At 29.3% G+C, this 16,010-nt stretch overlaps 2 protein-coding genes across 11 annotated transcripts; one reads left to right on the top strand and one right to left on the bottom strand.

The window, feature by feature from the left end:
- Window positions 1-84: 84 nt before the first annotated feature.
- LOC126867879 (zinc finger protein 157-like) lies at window positions 85-4,426 on the top strand. 3 transcript variants are annotated; one of them, XM_050622921.1, is made up of 5 exons: window positions 85-595; window positions 853-1,287; window positions 1,427-1,678; window positions 1,750-2,662; window positions 2,753-4,426. In XM_050622921.1, exons 1-5 carry the CDS (start codon window positions 455-457, stop codon window positions 3,205-3,207), a joined length of 2,196 nt encoding a protein of 731 aa, XP_050478878.1. In that variant the 5' UTR covers window positions 85-454; the 3' UTR covers window positions 3,208-4,426. The 3 variants fall into 3 exon arrangements, with proteins under 3 accessions (XP_050478878.1, XP_050478876.1, XP_050478875.1); XM_050622919.1 differs by having other exon boundaries at window positions 1,750-2,674; XM_050622918.1 differs by having other exon boundaries at window positions 88-595; window positions 1,750-4,426.
- Window positions 4,427-6,508: 2,082 nt separating this feature from the next.
- LOC126867887 (transmembrane and coiled-coil domains protein 2) lies at window positions 6,509-15,991 on the bottom strand. 8 transcript variants are annotated; one of them, XM_050622950.1, is made up of 11 exons: window positions 15,440-15,991; window positions 13,366-13,510; window positions 12,936-13,131; window positions 12,213-12,378; window positions 11,836-12,064; window positions 11,257-11,301; window positions 10,849-10,931; window positions 9,463-9,794; window positions 8,950-9,350; window positions 8,452-8,612; window positions 6,509-8,296 (listed from the first exon to the last, which is right to left on the bottom strand). In XM_050622950.1, the coding sequence occupies exons 2-10, from the start codon at window positions 13,500-13,502 to the stop codon at window positions 8,456-8,458; spliced, it is 1,746 nt and encodes a 581-aa protein (XP_050478907.1). In that variant the 5' UTR covers window positions 13,503-13,510; window positions 15,440-15,991; the 3' UTR covers window positions 6,509-8,296; window positions 8,452-8,455. The 8 variants fall into 8 exon arrangements, with proteins under 8 accessions (XP_050478907.1, XP_050478909.1, XP_050478908.1 ...); XM_050622952.1 differs by having other exon boundaries at window positions 9,463-9,755; XM_050622951.1 differs by having other exon boundaries at window positions 8,452-8,582; window positions 15,440-15,923.
- Between the last annotated feature and the right edge of the window lie 19 nt (window positions 15,992-16,010).

Below are 16,010 nucleotides of genomic sequence, written 5' to 3'. Positions count from 1 at the left end.
TGCCTGTAAATTAGTTAAATTTATTGAAATAAGTATCATTCAAAAATGCAATAGTAAATGAACTCGATATTCGATAGCTCGTTAGTCGATTGAAAAAAGCTTTAGTCTTTGGCTGTTTAGTGCGCCACCTACGAAACAAATTCTTTTTAGATGAAAAGAGAGCAACGCAAGTTAATTCCCCCGCTACGGATGCCACGACTGATTGTCTCCGATGGTGTGAACGCAGACTCGCTTGACAAATATCCCCGGATAATGCATATCTATAAAGTAGAGAAGTTTTCAACTGAAGATCAGCAGGAGGCGAATTAGGGAATGTCGTAATGCACGGCATAAGTTTTTTAAATCACGTAAAAGACCTTGGCTGTTGGGTTTCTTAAAGTAAAATCGTTCCGATCGGTCCTTCAAGTACCTTCGTTTAATCTGGCAAAAAAACGATCCTCTTCATTCTGTTGATATGGCCGTCGTCGAGGAATTTGATTATTTATGTCGTTTATGTGCGACCAAAACGGGTATTCTAATGGGATTACCGATCTTCGAAGCCGGCGATCAGATGCGCAACATTGACAAGAAAATAGCCGCATGTTTGCCAGTGCAGGTAAAATCATGCACAAACAGTAGCAATTTCACTGCAATCTTCAGTGCTCTGTCTTCACCCCCTCTTTCTAATTTAACTATAAATAGAGGAAGAAAATTGGTGCAAGGTTTCACAAACTCCTCATGATAAGGGGAAATCTATATATTAACTTTAATTAACTGGATAGTTGCTTTAAAAAATTGAAGATTGTGATGGCATTTCGTATACTCTTTAAAAAATAAATATATTAGTGTTGTCAGTTAATTGATTATTTTTAGGTGTCTATGACTGATCAATTACCAAAAGTGGTATGCGAAGAGTGTGCTTATAAATTGGATCAGCTGTTTGATTTTCGTGAAAAATGTTTACATACTGAGGCAGTATTCATGGAAATGTTAAAAGAAATTGCCAAGCAAGAGATTGTTCGTATATCAAAAAGGGACTTGGAAGAAGTAGAAGAAATGAAGAGGATTCAGAGGAATATTGACAGAATACAAAATAATATGGAAAACGTACAAAATCATGTAAATCCCCAAGAAACAGCAGAGCCTACTATACATACTATGCAAGTCATAGATGAAATAGATTTGGCAGCTGGCGAACAAGTTGTTACACAAGAAGAAATAGGACAACAAGATACAGATATTGAGGTTACTGGTATCGACTGTTTAGATGGGGATACAGCTAGAATGGTGGATGAACATATACGAGAAGTAAATGAACAAATAAACCTAATATGCTTGCTGAAATAAATTGTACTATATCTATTACAACAATATTGTCATTTAAAATTATTTCTGAATGCAATAATGCTTCAAATGTAACTTAAATGTGTATATTTTTGTATTGCAGGTTTCTAATCATCAAATAGCAATGCATTTGGAGGGTGATATGACTGTAGTTGGAAATTTAACAGTTAGTGGTCATTTGAGTCAATTAGGAATAAATTATGTTACTTCAATAAATCCTGAAGATCAAAATCGAGAATCAATTGTACATTATTGTGATAATGTAAAGTATGAATCAGTACCAATAAAACAAGAATATCATAGGTTGCGAGATAGATTAACCACAGAAGATCCTGCAAATGTACTTGAAGATAATGTAAGTTATTTAAATAGAAATGAAATATAAATAATATACAAATTTCTTTGATAAATAATTTTAATCTATAGGTACCACATGAGAATTTTGCTCCTGCTCAACCAGAGACTGGTAGTGATATAGAAGAAACACGTGTAGTTGAAAGTGAAACTCCTAGGCATACAACTTCTCAAACAAATACTATGGCATCAACGAGTCAAATAACAACTGGAAGTCCAGAAATTTTAGTAGAATATACAAAAAGAGCCAAACATGCATTATTAGAAACAGCATTAAATAATCCTACAGTTGATGAAACAGGTTCACATTGGTATGTGTGTCCATTTTGTAATGAAGCAACATTAGGTTCAAATAATATGATAGCACATTTTGAACAATATTTTTGCTGTTGTCCTTGTGGTTTATATTTTACAAGTGTAGATGCCTTAAATGTACATAAGGAAAGATGTGATGTATATAAAAGTAAAACAATCGACAAAGAAAAACAAATCACAGAACCTGAATTAGTGTCTTCTCAAGATGAAGTAAATATAGAAGAAAAAAAACAAACAACAGTAAGGCAGAAATGGACTCCAAAAGTTTGCACTCAATGTGGTAAACAGTATAGGACGAATTATAAATTACAAGAACATATGCGGAAACATACCGGTGAAAAGCCTTTTCAGTGTGTGACTTGTGAAAAAGCATTTCGTAGTAAAATTGGGCTTGCACAACATGCGGCTACACATACAGGGCAATATGATTATAATTGCTCCACATGTGGTAAAGGTTTTCAATCTAAAAGTTATCTTGTTCTTCACCAAAGAGTACATTCAGATTTAAAGCCTTTTCCATGCAACACTTGTGGACAACATTTTAAAACGAAACAATCATTATTAGATCATCAAAATAGACATCTTGGGGTCAAACCATATGTATGTGAAATTTGTGGCAAAGGTTTTATAACCAAAGGACTCTGTAAAAGTCATCAAAAAATACACTCGGGTATGGATAATCGTCAGTATCCATGTGTGGTATGCAATAAAATGTTTGTTAGTAAAAGTTATCTGAACACTCATTTACGCATTCACACAGGTGAAAAGCCGTATTTGTGTGAAGTTTGTGGTAAAGGATTTTTAACAAGAGTCGATCTTAAAATTCATTCAACAATGCACACGGGAGAAAAAAGCTTTAAATGCGATATGTGCGGAAAAGTATTCGCCAGAAGGGCAGCGTTAAGGTGTCATAGGAGATTGCACACCGGAGAACGGCCTTACAGATGTGATGTATGTGGTAAAACATTCACACAGTTCACTCCTATGGCCATTCATAAAAGATTACATACCGGAGAGCGACCGTATGAATGTGATGCATGTGGCAAAACATTTGTATCGAGATCAACCATGATGTGTCATAAAAAAAAACACCATGGTACAGCACCCGTGCAAAAAGATGAACCAGTTCCTCGTCAAAACGAAATAAAAAATATCTTACCAGCAGAAATTGTACTCCGAGATTCTCAGGAAGGAATTCAAATTACCGCAGATTGAAACGTATGATTAAAAATCGGGAAACGTTAAAGTAAATAGATACAAACAATGCATGATAAAAAATGAAATATCGAGTCTGCATTTTATAAGAAGCGGCATTAGTCACCACAATGTATTCCTTTACTATAGCATATATGTTAAAATTGTATACAAAGAATATATTTTCGAGGATTCTTTGCAAGGGATAACAATGTTTTCTAAAATCATGTATACCTATAGAAAGTAAAGAAAAAATTAAATGATTTTCATTATCATTAAAATATCGATATTGGTATTTTGCCGAAGTATGTTGCTGTTTTCAAATTGTCTACTTTTTTATTTGCAGTTTGTTTTGCTCTGGAATCTTTCAAAGATTAATAATTATTGTTAATCAAGCCATAAAATACTGTCAGGTTTAAGTCATGTAAAAGATAAATATTATTTTCAAGCTTCTACAGTTAATGTATATGCATTATAGGACTTGATTTTTAGCTTGTGATAATACATTTTTTCAATGACATATGTTAAAAAGGTTATATAGTATAGTATGTAGTTTCTCAAATTCCGATCAAATGATACCAAGATTAAATATCTACATTTATTCTAACAAAGCTCAAATTATGGACATATGATATAAAATTGAAATGAATTAATTTATAATTTATTTTTTAGCATATTTTTAAGAAATGCAATGCATTGTTAATGAAATAACACAAATGTTATTTATTTAAAGATATACTAAATTGAAAAATGGCTCGTTTGAATCATTACATAAGAATTTTCTTTATATTGTGTGTGCATTATAAATTGTTATAAATGTCATGAAAAAAAGAAAATAAAATGACACATTTACTAGCTATATAACATAAAACATGATTATCATAAAGAAAGTCAAATATTTTCTTATTGATACTAGTAAAACATTAAAATATTATTTATCGAATTAAAGGCTGATAGCTATTTTTACTGCAAGGAAATGCTATAGAATGGTGGTTATATCATATTAACAATGTAGTTTCTTAAATTTAACAAAAGTGTAAAGTTATATATAATCACCTTTAACACATGCATATTTCTGTGGCATCTCTGCGGTTTTCTTTTAAATAAAAAAGCTTTCAGCACTATACATAGTAGAAATTGTGATATGTAACAATAAAATGATTACATTTGTAAAATTGTGATGATTGTAATATTATTGACAAATCCTATCAGAAAAAATATAAAAAATTCTACAACCAGATTTAAAATTTATTTTTAAATTTTATAAACCTATACACGTGACTAATATTCTTTATTTATTACTGTTTTAGTTGTAACATATTGTAAGTAGTAACATGTCATCTGCTTTTTACCCTCTAAATATCTAGTTAATAATAAGGTTAAACCAAGTAATAAAAAAAATGAATTTTATTAAAAATTCTTTTTATTTCGAAACGGTATTAAATAATAATATTAATGACAAGAGCTGCTAAATTAATATTGGGCTTAAAATTTAGCAGCAATAACATAATACGAGCATTACGCGCGTACGTTGATCTTTTTTTTTAAATGGACATAAACTTATTTTTGTCTTTAACTACATTATTACACTGACCTGTTATGCAGCTATTACATACGTACACTCGTGTGTATGCATAATATACATATATATGCATGTGTATGTGTCTAGCGTGTTAACAATTTCCATTACAATCGCTGTTCCTATTTCCTACATCGTCCTACAATTGACAACAAATATTTAATCTATAATTTGACATTAACTACCTATGCAAGGCATCGATGACAATATATTTGTTTCGTTATTTTTTCCTTTCTATACTATATATAGGGGGCCCCTAAAATTATGGGAAGTGTGAGTAATGATTATCAAGTTCCAGGATTACATTAACATTTTACGCAACTTATTTAAGCATATGCTTTACGATCCTCCATGAAGCTTTTTGATACAAAATACATATAAAATTGTAAATAGCCGCGGTAAAAAGAAAAACTCATAGAAAAATGTAACATTGTAAGATACAAAATACGTCCGTCGTTGTTTGACATGTGTGCAATTTTTTATTTATACAAATATTTATAATTTCTTTCCTTATTTTTTCTTTCTTTTGTATTAATTTAATCGCTTCTTTTTTCTGCTACGTCCACACATTATTATGTAAATGTCCTTATTAAGCGTGCAGGTAGGGGCCCTCGTTAAATCAGTGGTCGATGATATCAACAAGTTCTCTAATATTGGATTATATGTGTATCTTACAAAGCACCACGATCTAAAGCTATACAATACATATAGGGTGTCGTTTACTGAATACGAAACTACAAACAGGGAATCGGACGTACAATTCTTGCACTTTATGTTTCTCGATCGTTTGCTTATCCATATAGGCAGAACTTTTTACTATAAAGATAAATATTGATAATTAATAATAAGTAGCATACAATCTTCGAAAGAAAATTTACGCAATAGTGGTAATTATAGTAATATATAAGCGCACTAACACCCTATATATTTTGTCTAGTTGTCACTTATACAATAACAAACATATATTTTTAGTCAAAATCTGATTTAAACAACGTAAAAAATTAGAAATCTTTTTGCAGAATCAATATAACATCGAATCTAATAGACTTAATATATCAGTAATGTATCATTGTTGCAATTGTTTACTCCTTTTTGCAAATGTAGAGTTAGTACAAGAATACGGAGACACAAAATTGTTTTATAATTTTGTATATATCATTATATTGATCCCAAAACTGATTTTTAACTTTTACGCTTATATGTAAACTTAGTATAGTCACAGCGACGTATTTATAAATTTATAGACATAAGAAACGGTTATTTTTAGGAACGCAAGAGGATTATTCGAAGGAAACATTATTATAATTATGAATAAATTTAATTGAATAATTTTTTATAATACAATTGTAAAGAAAATGAATCTGAAGAAAAAAATATACGCAGTCCGTTAAAATACAAAATTTTGCCTGATCAAGTTATAAATACACGATCAAACTTCCTTGTCTTTTCGATTTTTAATATAAACATAAAATTTTAATTAACTTAATTTTTATATCCCTCGTAAATTATCAATTTCTTTCATGTTAAATTTTTTGGCAGTATTTGCATTGAACATATATAAAAGCTATAAAAATTGTGTTGAACAAATATTACAAAAGCAGTGATTATAACAATAAAATACGAGGTGCGACAATAATACATATATAAATAGCAGTTCAAAGAATTATGGCGTTAAATAAAAAAGTTCGGAAATTTGATGTTGTACTCATGAATAACAGGCTAGAAAAAAAGAAAATACATTGCTACATAAACATTATTTTATTTACAGATTTTGTTTGTCAATTAAAAACAATTTCTCATATCTTATCAAGGTCAACTAAACGATAACGGTACATAATCCAACATATAACAAAAATCTTAATGCATGAACTTAATACAAATTAGAAACTACGCATTTATATAAAACATAAAGAGAATTTTACGTATTAAGCAATAAAAAAAGATTATAATTATCGAAAAATAATTTCTTTCTTTACTTGTCACATATTCACAAAATAATATTAGGCTATGAAACTTTATATTTCGTGATACTGTGCTTGCAGAAAGATGAAAATTAGAAAATTAGTGAAATAAATGATATTTCGCCATTAAGTAGCGATAATAGAATCAAAAAATTATGTAGACCAAAATATTTTATACACTCACAGATTTGAGCACCTATGTTAATTTAAGAATTATCTCTTTTTGTATAATTGTACCATTTTGTAATTACCGTTGCACTTCAAAAAAAATTTTTTCTCAATCATTTTACTGTTTTAACATTTTTTTAAATGAATAACAACACAAAGTTGCCACAAATATTAAATTACTCACAACTGTAACAGCGATGTAGTCCATCAGTCTTTCTCTCATTTCAACATCTGTCATGGTTCATTTCTTTATATTCAATATAATATGTATGCATTCTTGTGTCTGTGGTGGTTTAAAACATTCGTGAGAGTACAAATAACAGTTAATGCTATTTATTTCAAAAGGTGTATCCTTCTTACGTCGTATGTGAAACAAATTAACGTTATATGTAGAATAAGAGGAATGAAACATGTTGGTCCTCTTTTGATGTTAAGTGTTCTAAAAGTACTTCTATTCACCTTTACATTTTTGTATTCTCATGAATGTATAATTTGTAACTTACATATAAGAATCAAATTACCCCACCTCATTGCCAACACTAAGGAATATATCACATATTTTATACATTTTGACATGAAGAATATCTACAGTTATTTAAGTGTTCTCTTGCTTTCTTAATTTATATCATTGTTTAGCAATTGGACGATTGTAATTATAAATATTTTATTTCAAAATGTGCATTTTGATAAATTTACACAAATTTAAATTTACTAGAATATCAAATGTACGAACTATAATTCCAAAAATGGTGGTAACACCTCCCACAGACACTAATGATAGAACAATTTTCTTTTCTATCTTTTAATCAGTACTTTCGCTTGTTCAATATTTTTTTTTTTTTAAATTTCATGCTAATTGATGATTCGTGTAAAAATGAACTTAATCGCATGACATTAGAGTAAATTCTTCTAACAATGTGCCGTATGTAATCAAGCAATATCAGTGTACAGCGTTACATATTTACTGCCTCTTTCATGTTTCATGGAAATTTTTATTTTCTTATCATAAATCATAATCATTACGTATTATTTTTTAGCAAAATTAGTCAAATAAAGATAAAAATATCGCAAAATAAATTTATAACATTTGCATAAGGGACAAAAGACATTTTTATGTTTATTATTTCTACTAAATCTCTTCTTCCTAAGTGAAACACTTTGCACAGCAAAATATGTTTTGTGTATTGTAATTCTATTAACAGTATCAAATAGATTTAATTACTCGTCTGATTCAATATAATAGTAGTGAACATGATCAAATTTAAAATATAAATGAAGTCATTTACGCATATACCTACTATTATTGCTCCAAAACTACAGCACTGATAAATGGGTCCAAAATGTTGATCATTGTGTACAATTTTTCTTCATCACAGGGTATGGTAAATTTAAGTATACCACCCTAAAATAAGTTACTTTTTATACTCTAAATTAATAGAACATTAAATTTTTTATATGAAATAGATTTCTTAAAGGACATAAAATATTGTTTCATATTTTTTACTAGTACGTTTATAATTTGTAAAATTTTCATAAAAATAATAATGTTTTACTTACGATGCTACTTGACGGCGAGAGTCTGTTTAAGATGGCGCATGAGGTGACTGCCGACGTCGTGAACCTCAGGCCATTGTTTGAGCACAAATACTATGCCCAATACAACAAACGTAGTTGTTAATATGCGCACCCTGCACATGAAACAATGAGGCTTAGTACAACTGCAACAGAGATGCGAAAACAAAATAAAACAATGAGTGCGCAAAAGTAAAATCAGATGGCGATGTACGTGATGAAGTATGAATTGAAATGTATGTGAATGAAAACGGAACAAGGATGATGGAACAGAAATATAAACTGATAAAAAATGTAATGGTTATCTGTTTACTATAAATGAAAAAAAGAAAAAAAGATGATATATATTGAAGTAAACAAAATTTACTTCAAAAAGCTTATGCAATTAAGCTGGAATGTACAATATTTTGTTTTGGTTTTAATAGATTATTTTCCTGTAAAAATAAAACTCAAACATAACTTTACAATATGAAATAACTGTACCTGGTCCTAAGGAAAGGCATCATTATACCAGCACCTGTTGCAACAAGAAGTAGAATAACTTGCAACACAGTTAATACTACGTTTATGAGCTTTACAACCAACGCCCTTGCATTGCTATTATCCAGACCCTCTAAAGTGACATATTGTTGATGTTGTTGTTGTTGATGTTCCATTTTACAAATTTTAGTTTGACAACTCTCCAACATTTCGTGTATGTCCCTTAATCGATCTTCACTTTGATATTGCACTTTTTCTTCCATATCTGTTATAGTTTGTTTCAAGTTTTCTACTTCATTTTGGTGCAGTTCAGTTAAATCGTTAATTTGTTCCTCCAGACGCTCGCTTCTAAAACGTTCCTCTTGCAAAGCATGGGAAAGATATGTCACTTCTTGTTGCAAACTCTAAAATTGTTTAAGGAAAAAATTAATTTTAAAATTATGATGTATACAAACATGTTATTGTTCTTTATTTGTTCTGTTTCATTACTTATTTCTTAAATCATCAGAAACAAACCTTCAAACCTTCTAATTTATCTTTCATTCTCTCCAAATTTTCTCTATGTTCTTGTAGTTCAGAGAAAATAGATTTAAGACTAAGTGCAGCATTATTACTACTGTGACATGTGTGTGCTTGCCCCCTACTACCAGGTCCGCTTTCACTTGTAACACTAGAGCATTCGGATCCTTCTTCGGATGGAAATTTCATTGCCGCAGCACTATGAGTTGATCCCAAACTACACCCACCAGGCAGCGTCGCTGATCCATGATGAGCCTTTTCATCTTCAACACTAGCGTTATCTCCATTACCTGCACGCGGTGTATCGTTTACATAAAAAGTTGAGCCATCTGCAGGGACACAGACGTCGCAAGTTAGAATGTTATCCAATACCAAACTATTCTGCCTCTGTTAATAACTAATCAATTTGTATGCTTTTTTGTATTGCAACACTCCTATCTTTCAAATACAGTTAATGATAATTCAAAAACATTTTTGTTGTATATAAATGCATCAATAATGTGTCACAAAATGTTTTGTAAACTAATACAAAAATTGTTTTTTCTTTGTTCTTTGAATTTTTGTTCTTTGAATTCATGTCCACATATGTGTTTAATATACTTTGCTGATGTATTGGATAACTAATATATAAAATAGCAAACATCTGAATATGTGAAAGCCACTAAAGACAAGGCAAAATTATTAAGTAACACAAAGTAGTAATAAAAATATAAAGCTTACAATATGTAAACACAACATTCTCACATCAAATTTGCTTATCTGGTAGGTATTCATCAAATGTGTAAATATATAAGATTTATGTACCTTATCATATACAACAAAAAAGGATATAGTGTTAAAAATTATTAAGATTTTACGAAGTAAGACACGTATGATATATTTACATATAAAAAAACAGATATAGTAAGAAAATTAGCCCAAATGTTACTTACTACTTTCAACTGCCATGACAGCAAAATATTAAACATTATTTATTGTTTAATGTTGAAATGAGTAAGAAGATATTGTACTATTACTACAATACATCATAAATTACTATATATATATATATATATATACTATCATCTTATTCCAGATAAATAAAAATTTATATTTCTGGGATAATGAACATATTAGCAACTAAAGTAATAATATAACGATTTTAATAGTGTATTTACATATATATGTATATGTATTTTAAATAAAAGAAACGTGCATACTATTGCTTGTAGTATCACAATTTATTAGCATAGGTCAATATGTGCTTAGTGATAGCTTTTAAAACACAAAGATTTAATTAACACTTTCCATAGTAAATATTATTAAAAAATTAAACAATAAATAAGATCTGGACAAAATTGTGTTAATTAATTAAAAAAATAATTTGTAATAAAAATTACTCACGAGATAAAGTATTTATGTTATCTGCACTGCCAAATTTGTTTTTTATTAAATGTGCAAATTCTCTTGGTTTGGACATTACACTTCTGAAACATATAAGAAAAATAAAAATCAGGAATAGCTTTAATATTCCAATTTTATAAAAATTGGCTTTGGAAAATTATTATATTTATATAAAAATATCTTATACATTAAAACATGTAAATTTGTGTTTTATATTTATGAACATACTAAAATTTGAATGTGCTTGGCTTAAATATATAAATATATACCTATATATAAATGTTGTACTTCATTCATTGCATATTTATTTTATAAAATGATAATGTAGTCAAAACTTAATTATAATAATAAATGTTATGATGAAATGATTAAAAAACCATTGCAGTCTATTTTCACACCAACACTCACCCTGAAAAACCACTGATTCCAACCCTAATATTGCCACCCACGTTTCTGGAAGTGAATCTTAAATTAGATGAAAGTGTCATACCCTATATTTAGGATAACAAAACAGAAATTGGATAAAAAGAAGAAAAGAACACAAAGAAATTACACTAAAGGAACACTTCTTCACGTTTGTCACTACAGTGTAAAATTTTTATTTTAGCATATTAATTATAATACGCAATACTAGTTTTTTAATTTAATTTAATACTTTTACTTTTTCAAATAAGCACATAAGCACATACAGCAACAACAGGAATAACATACATCATATTTTTATAAAATATACATTATAATACGTACAATCAAAATATGCTTTATAAACTATTAATATAATATATACATTTTAATAAATATCTAAAATAAAAATAAATAAAAATCTATATCAATTAATTCAGATTTAGATCTATTAATGATTATTTAAATATATCAGCCACACTAATAAAAAATCCATATATATATATATATCTACTTCTGATTTGATTGCTTATTGCACAATTAAAATACAGTACAGACAGTTGATAAAAGATAAAATATACTTACTTAAGTCCTTGTCCCATATCCCGAAGCACTTCTCTGGGTTGTCTGTGACTTGTAGGTGCACCATTTAATTCATAATGTTTTAATTTTTTTGTATAACTATCCAATTTTTTTTGGAGTTGAGAAATACTGTGCGCTGATTTTTGATTTTTCTTTTCAAATACTGCTTTGATTCGAGTAAGCTGCTGCTTGTCTGCATTGGCAGCTAATTTTAGATATTCATTTACATTTTCTGGAATAAAAAGGACATTAGATAAATTTCACATTTATAATACATACTCTGACATAAATTGCGATTATATAAAGGCCTTCATATAATTCATATAATTGTTTTAACACTTCAGCACTATACTAATTAACTGATAATTGCTGAAAATTACCATCACGTGTGGTTTGTTCTATTCTTATAAGTTCTCGTGTTTTAGCAATTTTACTTTGGATATGCTCAATAGCTTGACAAACACGAGCAGAGTTAGAGTCAACATCATCAGTTATTAATTCAGAGGAGCCATTTGATAGGAACGATTGTGTTGCATGATATTGTTCCTATAAACAAATGTAGTGTTATATTAAAATACACAAACCTAAGAGAGAAACAAATTATGACTAACAAAACACATTTCCTTGAGCACATTGTTTGTTAACTTGTACTTTGGTTGCACTCTGAAACTGTGGAGATAGTCTAACTTTGATGCCACTTACAACATTATGCAAGTAGGTACTTAATTTCTTAACCTATAACCCTGATTATACAGTAGTGATTGATGACCTTGTAGTACAGTACAGTGTAATTACATGCCGTAACTTCACATTACATAAGTAACTTTATATAAGCATATACAATCATATTTACTACTGTAATAAACATTCAAAAACACAATGGTATCGATTTTGTTGATCTAAATACTTTAACAATAATTTTAAATATAATAACATATCACTATTAGAGTTATAAATTATTAGAACTTAAATGAATATGAATGTGTTATTTAAAAATGAAAATATTAATTACATTACAGTACATTAAAAAGTATCAAACATTCTGAAAATGAAATTATTTTTATTTATTAATTATTATTATTTTATAATATTAAAACACATACTCCTTCGTCATCGGCTGGTAGGTGAATATTTGGCACAAACTCGTCTTGTTCGGCAGTGATTAAATTGGTATTTGGTTCATCCATAGCATCTACTCGAATCACAGTTCCTGGTGATTTTTGCCTACTACCTTTCATGCTGAAGCTGCCTCCACCACCACTACTTCCACTGCCTGTACTACCCTCCCCTGTTTGGGAACTGCGAAGTCAAATTAATTTTGTACTGTGCTCCTTTTATTTATTTTTCATTTATTTTTTTTTAGGAACTTATTTTTCTTATTTGTAAGTACAAAATATTGTATCATTAATTATATCATATTGAAGCATAAGCTTAATGTTTCAGTTTCATGTAAAATACTACAAAAAAATAAGAAGTTTTAATCTTAATTTATGTAAGCATACATATTAATATCTACAAAAAATTGGGTCTTACAGTGAAGCATTACGTGCTTTTGAAATATGTTCCAAAGTAGCTGAAAATGGTTGAGGTGAGGTCAATGTATTTCCTCTGTTAGGTGATGTACTGCGTGAACTATTCTTACTTGACGTAGTTATCATCAAATTAGCCATTCCTTTTGCTGAAAAAATGATTACCTAGCTGTGTTAGTAAGACTGTAAATCTTCTTAATATATGAGCTTAAATAATTTGTTGTATATGTAATCTATATATATGTAAAAATATATCTCTATCAATAAATATATCTCCTCTTTATCAATATAAGTGATACTTTCAATATTATTACTATTAAACAGTAAATAAAGATATAATAAATGAAGAAATTAAAATATATTAATCCCTAAAAGACTGGGTGCATCATTCATTCTGAAATCATTATTATCGTTCAAATAAATATAGTATGTTCTCATTATCAAGAAAAGCTATGTTTATCAAATGTTATCAATATTAATCATAAGATTTCTCATGATATGATCTAGCAAAATGAAATGTATACGAAGAAAATATGACAAAGTAAATTAATAAATCAATATAATACAAAATTACATGAAACTAATGATGTTTATTGAAATAGAAAATTAATAAAAAAAAATTCACAATGTTAGAAGAAAATGAAAGAATACACCACAGAATAGTTCTATTTTACTTGACCCCTATATACCTATTTTGAGCTACAATTTTCTCTAAGAGTGATATTATCTAATCTAAATCCTGTATGTACAGTCAATTATATGTGTTATCCAAAAATAGTACATATATAGGAAGTTTAGTTCAAACACTGATGCAGTTCATATTTGCTATAACTTATTCATGTCATTACAGAGGTCATCCATATCTAATTAACATTTGTAACAAATTTGCTGGCCTACTTTTCTGACAGTAAGCACATACTAAATAAAACTGCATGACTATTGAATATCAAAAAAACGTTATTATCAAATATTGATATTGTACTTTAACAATGTTACCAAAAATATGTATTTTGAAGAAAATAACAGTGTCTAGCATCAAAACTCATTTTGAGATTAAGAAAACATCCGAAAAAAAATTACATGCAGTTACTTCTTTCACATTCTATCACCTTTAATCCAATCCTTTAACTGATGAATCATTTTGATTATCATAATTAGAACATCGGCATTGCTTTCGAAGTATGACGAACATATTACGCGGAAAAACACGTGCAATGTAAAACAATAAAAAATATCGGCACATTATCCATTTCATAAATATCAATCATATTCAATCTAGCACAAATATTCATTCTATTCATTAAAAAAAGTTATTCATGGTACTTTGTAATAATTAAAGCGCAAAACAACATGATATACATAAGTGTACATAATTAGACATTAAATGTAGAATTTTATATTAAATCATGTTATAAACAAATTAAACGTTGCAGCCATTACAGGATCTTTTATTTTATTTTAATTCTACAAGAATGCATATTTTATGTAGTGGTAAATACTATCAAAATTTAAATGCATACATTGCATACTTTAATTTTCAGGGAAATCGTAAGATAGCGGAAAACTAATGCAACAAAAATAAGAAAATGTCGACTAAAATCTTCTGAACCGAATAACACAAATTCCGATACACAACGGTTCTTATATAAACTAAGAATTTCTGACAAAAATAACAATGTCACCTCGCGTAATTGTCAAATACGTGAAACACAGAGAGTCTCGTTAAATTTTCCTATTTAACAAATACAGCTTCATTGAAAAAATACAATATTTATTTAGAACGAAAAGAAAATGTGGAAACATGTAAAGATTTAAAATACGCATGTATGTACGTCAGAGAAGAATCGACGAATATTTAGCGACCTGTGATATTACGTTACTATCGCGACTCATTTCCACACATACGATATCGTCCATGGTTATATAGGTTGAAAAGAGATATGGGAAGTAATTGTCCCACCCCTTTCATGCTGATATTGAGAAACGGGGTACGACTATCGAATAAAAACAAACGACCTGTCAAAGCTCTTCCGCGGTTCTTCGACATTCGATTTACCGAAATATATTTCGTCCCTCACCTTCTTTATCGCCTGATGTATGTAGCTCTTGGTTGAAGCATGGTTTTTATTTCAACGAATGTCACACTGGGAATACACAAAGCAGGGCTCCTTTTCGCGTATTGCGTTTTTCTCAATTGTCTCTTTGGTCAATCAAATAATAGGCTCTGTTATCGTTTTTCACGGGCGTGTCATCGTGCACCATTCGACATCGTAGCACTAGCCACTCTAATATCAACAAACGTGATACATTCTTTCGTCTTTAGGCACTTAATCGACAGTAAACTCATTCAGGAGCATGACGGAACACGCACACGGTGCGACACATTCGGCGAAACCGCTTCGTTACTTCACAACTCGACAGTGGAATACGCCAAACGGAACACAGAGCAACGAACGTAGAGGAGGGGGTAAACAAAACCGATATATTACCACTTGCACCGACTGATCTTTCGACTCCTAGGGATATTTTCTATGGAGATGCGATTGGTATTGCACTACCGTATCTAGCAGTATACGTGTCACTTCGCATTTATATAAGTTTAATGGACTTTATTTACATATGTTTTTAATTACAGTGTAATCAAATAAA

This window comes from Bombus huntii, chromosome 7 (assembly GCF_024542735.1).
Source record: "Bombus huntii isolate Logan2020A chromosome 7, iyBomHunt1.1, whole genome shotgun sequence".
Taxonomy (NCBI): domain Eukaryota; kingdom Metazoa; phylum Arthropoda; class Insecta; order Hymenoptera; family Apidae; genus Bombus; species Bombus huntii.
The sequence above is the reverse complement of the archived record's forward strand: the minus strand, read 5'-3'. Positions and strand labels throughout refer to the sequence as shown.